Source organism: Lolium rigidum, chromosome 7 (genome assembly GCF_022539505.1).
Source record: "Lolium rigidum isolate FL_2022 chromosome 7, APGP_CSIRO_Lrig_0.1, whole genome shotgun sequence".
Lineage (NCBI taxonomy): Eukaryota > Viridiplantae > Streptophyta > Magnoliopsida > Poales > Poaceae > Lolium > Lolium rigidum.
The window spans coordinates 107,868,300-107,875,328 of NC_061514.1; the positions used below are offsets into that span (position 1 = coordinate 107,868,300).

General features: G+C 43.0%; 1 protein-coding gene across 1 annotated transcript; it reads left to right on the forward strand.

Moving 5' to 3' along the window:
* Nucleotides 1-220: 220 nt before the first annotated feature.
* On the forward strand, nt 221-3,367 carry LOC124678631. The gene is made up of 3 exons (XM_047214490.1): nt 221-1,003; nt 2,536-2,608; nt 3,011-3,367. Exons 1-2 carry the CDS (start codon nt 221-223, stop codon nt 2,581-2,583), a joined length of 831 nt encoding a protein of 276 aa, XP_047070446.1. The 3' UTR covers nt 2,584-2,608; nt 3,011-3,367.
* Nucleotides 3,368-7,029: the final 3,662 nt, after the last annotated feature.

The window sequence follows — 7,029 nt, forward strand, 5'->3', positions numbered from 1 at the left end:
ACGCGTGGAACCGGTGGGTTAGAACATACTGTATGAGACAAAATTAAATTTAGACAAGTTCAGGCCTTGTTTTGGAGTATTTATAACTGGAATTTAATTTTTTCTTCTTATTTCAGAATTTCGAATTTTACGGGATTGCAAACACATATTTTGTCGAGTCACTAGACGCTCCATTCCGAAGCAAGCCCCGAACGGCCAAACTCCAAATCCCAACCCCGAAATGGCCGCCACCGACGCCGCGAAGCTCTCCGTCTCCGGCCAGGCCTTCGCGGCGCTCCTCGACTGCTGTGGGAACGCCGCCGGCGACTGCGATGGTCTGCTCTTCGGCCGCGCCGTCCGCCCACCGCCCCCTCCCCCATCCTTCTTCGACGACGACGACGGCGCCACCACCTCCTCCGCCCCAACCCTATCCATCTCCATCACCGGCCACGCCTCGCTCGCCCAACCCGCCTCCCTCTCCGACGCCCTCGGCCGTTTCCACCCCTACTCCCCCGGCCGTCCGGACGCCGTCGGCTTCTTCTCCTCCCGCCGCAGCGCGACGCTCCGCCCCTCCATGCGAGAGGCCGCCGTCGCCCGCTCCCTCTCCAAATCCCTACCCCGCGCCCAACCCCTCGTGTTCGTCCTCTTGGCCCCCTCCGCCTCCTCCAACCTCTCCACCCACTCGTTCGACTACCGCGCCTTCCTGCTTGTCAATTCCCTCCTCGTTCCCGCCTCCCTCCAGGTCGTCAACGTGGGTCCTGGCTTTTGGGGCCAGTACCACACCTTCGCGGCGGAGTCGCCAATGCCGTGGATGCCTCGGCCGCCGGCAAGGGATTACGGCCTCGGGGAGAAGAAGGCGATGGATCGGATGACGCAGGGGTTCGGGCCGAGCAGATTACAGGCGATGCTGACTTCGGCCAGTGGGTACACATCCGAGGTGGAGGAGTTGTACTCTGGGATGCTAAGAAAGCTGGATGGGCTTGCTCGGGAGACAGAGAACAGCGGTCGTCACGCGCGCCATCAGGTGGTAGTTGCCTTTGCTTGTTGTGTTTCTGTTAAATTGGTGTGTTTGCGTCTGTGGAGAAATGCATATTGCTTGTGCATCAGGTATTGCTGGCATGAAACGACTCTTTGCAAAGGTTATGTTCACATATTTGGAAGATTACGAATCGGAGAAATTATTTGGCATTTTAGCGGCATTGAGGAGTGAACTTATGCTTCTTTATTGAAATGCGACTTGGCTTTGAAGGCCAACATAGACTTGTGGTATGAATTGGTTGCAAGATGAAAGGTTAACTTGTTTCCATACGATATGCTGATTTGCGCCATGATACCAACTTCCTTCTCCATGATATATTTTTGCCCATCTAAATCGGAATTTAGACATGTTTAGTGCTTATAAATTATGTGCACGATGTAGTAATTTTTTGATCTGTTAAAAAGAGACTGCATGGATATGTATGCTTGCATTGAATACGTATGGCTTGCATGTGCAATTATGTATCGATAGGACATATAAAGTCAATTCTTCTTATTGCTGCATTCATAGATTTTGCTATTGTCTTTTTAATCTGCAGTGTGTCTTATCTCTCTTTAACAAAATTTGCAATTGGCCAGCATATCTCACGAGGTAGCTTAGTGAAAGTGGTAGAGTGGGAAATCATACCTGGTGTAGAAGATCCTGGTGGCTAAGTGAGCTGGCAATGGTAGATAATATACATTCTACACACATCCTGTTAGAAGGCTCATATCAAAGGACATCTTTTGTGTCATAAATCTAACATTTGAAGCTACCAGAAGTCAAAATAGAGTGGCAATTTCCTTCCACTGCATGATCTTGGTGCTAGAATTGGAAGATATCTCATAGTCGGGTTTAAGGTAGAGTAGTTACACATACAAGCTATGTTATTTTTGGGTGCAAGTCTTGCCCTATAGGAAGCATTGTGCAATGTACATTTGCGACTAAACTACTGAAGTGTGCATTAATGTTGGACTTGAACTTGTGCCATTTTTTTGGTTTTAAATTGAAATAGTTATAAATCCTTGGTGCTGTTGTTCTTGGTTAGTAAATTGGTCCACATGAGTTCACCTGTTTGGAACTTGGTAGTTTTTGAATGGTCTATAAAAAAATCACTATCCATGTTGTTTGTGTGTGAAAGGGGACTTCAGGACATGAACTAGAATGAGTACAGACGTTTTTTACTGAATACTTTAGGGGATGCATACGGCGCTACATGCTGCATGGATCTGTGGAGCTGGTCGCCGTATGACCAGGCTCCGTGTGCTTGCTTGTTATCATTCCCAGTACTTCAACGATGCTTGTAGATTGATTGGTGGACCAGATATAATTGTTATTTTGCATGTACTGGAATAACTTTAATACTGCACTTCAGTTTTAATAGGATGCATCTTTGTATGTTATTCTTTTCATTTTGCTGTTGCTCTCCCTACCAGTTCACCCCTCTTGATCACCAGTTTTGCAAGAATTATCTTTAGATATGTTACTGATATCAACACTAACGATTTCTTACCATGTATGTGCTAATGTTTTTGCAGGAATACAAGAACTCATTGCTAAGGAGACAAATTGCCAGGCTGAATTAAGGGCAGAGATCTTGTCATCAGCAAGGTACAGCTGACCTGCCCATTACTTTGTTTGATGTGTGTAATGTTTATTCCAATCATCCTGCTATTTGGCTACTCGTACCTTTTGCAATCTCACTTGGTGTCTTCCTATTCCTTCGCTATTAGTTGATTCCGGATCATTCTACAGCATCACCTGATCAGTTCTGATCTTCTATTTGCGTCTTACTTATTTGTTTGCACATGTGTGTTGTACTGACACAAGTATCTTGTTTTTCATGTACTCTCAGTCTCCACCTATTTTTCTCTGTGGAGTGGTGTAACATATGGTACTTGTGATCCTCCCTTCATAAAGAGGGCGTCGAACCTGAATTTTCTTAACATGGAACATATTTGATTATGACTTTCTTGAAGCTGGTTATGATTTTCTGTTCATTTTGGTTGGCAGCTGTGTACAGTCTTCAAGGAAGGTCGCAAGATTTGAAGCCAGGGTCATTGAACTGTGTTGAGTTGAAGTGTCTGCCTATTTCTTCCTCTTTTTGACTGGGTCCTCTTTTGGACTTCCACCATGGTGTGCTTGTTCTTGTGAACAGTTAGATTCAGGCGGTTCGAAGATGCAGAAACCAGGATAGTGACGGTGAAACCAGCTATATTTTGCATGCAAGTATGAGACTTGGCATCATTTTGCAACTGCCCACTTTGGTAGGCACATGACTAGTGCTCCGTGTTATGCAGTTCAGCAGATTCAAGTCTAATTTAGATTTGCTTAACCGGTACAGGCTGTAGTGTATGTGTGCTGTGACTTGTGAGTTGTGAGTGCGACTTCACGCTGGTTGCCGAATCGGAGCATGCTTAAACATGACTAGATGACCTGTTGCGCTATCGCGCAAAAGGCAAAGTCAAGTCAGAATTTAAATTATACTAGTTGAATGCCCGTGCGTTGCTACGGTTCCTACTTTACTCGCAACATATTTGTACCTGGGAATTTTTTTGGGCTGAACCGGAGCTAAAAAGGTTGAAGCTGAAAGTCTAGGCCCAAGCCCGGCCTGACCGTCGGACCAAGAATTTAGGTCCAAGCCCGACCCAAAGCCCGAAAAAGTCTGGCCCAGAGCGGCACAAATCGATCTTCAGTGTTGCGTATTTACGCTAAAAAAGTCAATTGCGTACCCGAGCGTGCAAACTTGGCCCAGGCCAAGCTGCCCATGACCAGCTATAAACATATGTAAATGCAATGTATGACATTCAGGTGTATGAAAAAAGCAGCCATGAGATATTCTAAAAACCCACAAGATTGTACCTCATATTTTCATAACGAGTATACACCCGACTAAATTTTTTTATTTACCGATTTCCAATTCTTGATGCTAGTTGGATATTGTTTCATGGTACCGGAGCAGGTGTACCACAATACTTGTCATCAGCATGAATATTTCATGTGAAGAAATTTTAAAAAAAGCAACGTACACTATAGCCGTCTATCTCATGACTTTAGGTGCTTATAAAATTCAGTTCCTTTAGTTTCCAAGTAAATATAGATTGGAATAATTTCTAGTTCCTGATTTGCTATATATTGTTTTTCCTCATAAGTTCATTTTACACCTTTCCTTTATCATGCAGCGCACATAAATGAATGCCTGAATTAAGGTAAAATCATGGACGGTCACGATTGAGATCACAAATAGTACTTCCAAAAAAGGTACATAATAAAATGCAAAAAAATCATCATTTGCGATTTGCTTGGCCGGAATTTGCTAATTTTGGCAGGTAAAAACCATCTTAGTGATGATTGCCTACCAGAAAAACAATCGGACCTTATCAAACAATGTACCAAGAAAATATACATAACAACAAGGATAATCAGCAATAATAAATATTTTTGCGCAAAAAAGTAATTAGGAGACATGGTTACTATAAAATTGGTCTGGACGCAGGCTGTAACGTTTTTCTTAGAGAAAGCCTGAAGGTTTATTTGGAAACATTAAGCAAATAGCCCAGGACAACACTGGCAACCTGTGCCGGTACATCATACTCCTTCTCTATAGCGCAATTAGCAATTAAGCATTACAAGAAGCACCCATTTCATGAGCTAATTTATTTGCTTAGCGCCAGCAGCCTTGGACTTTGCTTTTTAAGAATCAGAGCTGTCAGTCTATCTCAAAAATCAGTCCGATAGCACCAAAAATTGTTATATACATAATGGCTTAATATCTTTTCTGAGTTCATCACGTTCTGCAAAACAAAACAAAAATACTTAATCAATAGGTGTAGAACTATGCCAAAAAATACGAGAATAAAAATATAACTATTTTCTAAACAGCCAGTCTACACAAGCAGCTTTGAGAAAACAGAAAATGGTTTATTTCTTCATTCAAGAGGATAACAGTATGAAGTATGAGAAAACAGGCACATTGATCTTCCATTAAAACCTCTGATGGCTAGTAACATATGCCAAGAGTTGTACAGCACACATACTCAAGGTCACCCTTAATTAAATACAAGAAAAAAATAGCACATTGCTAAAAAAAATTATGCACTCAAATATATGAGAACTTATAAGTTATGGCGGTACACATAACTGAAGGAACACTGGGTGGACTCTCTGCTTTTATATCTTCAAGTAACTATTGCAGGAAGCCAGGAACCACTACAATTCCTCATGAATGGGTACCTCCATTCCAAAAAATGTCTAAGTGAGGGTTCTGATATTGATCTACTCGCACAGAGAAGCCAATGTAGCCAAACTAATCTGCATGCTGAAGTGCTTTATCTAATGAGAAGTACTTTGGTCGGCATGGCAGACAAGCAGTTTGATAGGGTTATCGCCTAAAAGATAAATGAACGAATCTTAATCTTGTTATGTTGGGATGCAAATAGGTACCTCTCTGAGTTTTTCAAATCCGCGAGCTAATACTACAATATCATGCCTTGCACCCGAATTAAACTTCAGGGTACCCTCATCCGGTGGCTTCCACCTATCAACATCCCGTTTAGCTTTATTCTTCCATTGTCTGGAAAACTACCCTGCATGGAACGCCAAGATAAGAAGATCACCCTCTTTCAGTCTATTTCGATTATTCCACCCAAGCATAATGTATCATATTAGTGCCTAAAGCACATCATTTACCTGCTCAGTCGCTGGATATGAACAGATGTTAAAACATTATTACGAGATAATGCTCTCAGTGACAAAAATGATTGAACCTCAAAAGCAAACTGTTAAATGTTACAAGGCATTGACTCACTGTCTCTTGTCAAATTTGGATAGGGAAGGTATAGCACCTTTTCCACAACATATCTTTACTATTAAATTGGAGTTGGTCGTTTGACACTCAACGCGTTTGATGGTCGTCATTAGAAGCATCTCGTCCGTCCAATCATCCCACCTCAACATCCAGCCCACCTAGACCATCCGATTGCTTTTTTGGTAACCAACCCAACCCCGCTTGACAAAGAAATTCGGAACAAAATCCCAACCTTCCCTATACAGCCCGATCGAAATAATTTGGGACGTGATTCCCGGATGCGAGATCATGTCGAATAATCCCATTATTACTCCCTCCCCTTCCGTGTGTTTCCCTAGACAAAGAAATATAATGGAGTATCATCATGAACGAGATGGGGCAATGCGGCGTCTTGCTTCGATCCGTGGACTGGAGGAAGAGATGGAGGGGGATAGTAGGAACTCGGCCATGGGGACGGGTTGGAGAGATGAAGTAGGCTCGATGGTGGGGCTCATCGATGGCCGCTTCCGGCGGGATGGGCACGGACGAGAGGAGCTCTTGGCCGCGTCGGATCTGTCCGTCCATGTGAAGGGGCCGCTGTCCTGATCCCCTTGTGGAATGTGTCCCCTTCTCTCTATAAATTCATTTTCAATATGGATATGGATTGTGAACTGTGTTAGGATTTTCATCTGATTGTTACTTGTCTCCGAACTTTCGTGTGAAGAAGAAGAGGAGGATCCTACATCGGGTGTTCTCCTTAAGGGTATGGACACGTTGGCTCGTAGTTGAAATCAAGTTGGAAAATAATCTCCATGGTTATGATTGCATCTCAGAATTTCTTATCTTCATGTACCATTGCAAATTTCTGCTGGTTGACAATATCCCAGCACAACAGGTTGTACATAGAATCGAGTATAATGTCAATGATGAAGAATTCAGGAATATGTTATTATCCACAAATTAAAATGCATGTCTTATACATCTATTAATTATCTTGACACTAACACCACTACCATGTGAATAGTGATGCCTATTATACAGGTGCAGTGCTATTCTTTCGTATTATTAGGGAGCTATAACCAATCTTTCCTTTTTCGCTCATGATCAACTCGTTAATATTGCCAACTCCTCGCCAGGTACCCTTTTTTCTTCAACAATAAGCATGGGAGCCTATTTTCTTCTCTAACCACCAGACTGTATGTTACTTTCAAGTTGATACTAGTTGAATGCCCGTGCGTTGCTACGG

Coding starts and splice junctions, on each gene's coding strand:
- LOC124678631 (XM_047214490.1), top strand. CDS start 221: ATGGCCGCCACCGACGCCGCGAAGCTCTCCGTCTCCGGCCAGGCCTTC. Junction 1,004..2,535: donor GTCGTCACGCGCGCCATCAG/GTGGTAGTTGCC, acceptor ATGTTTTTGCAG/GAATACAAGAACTCATTGCT.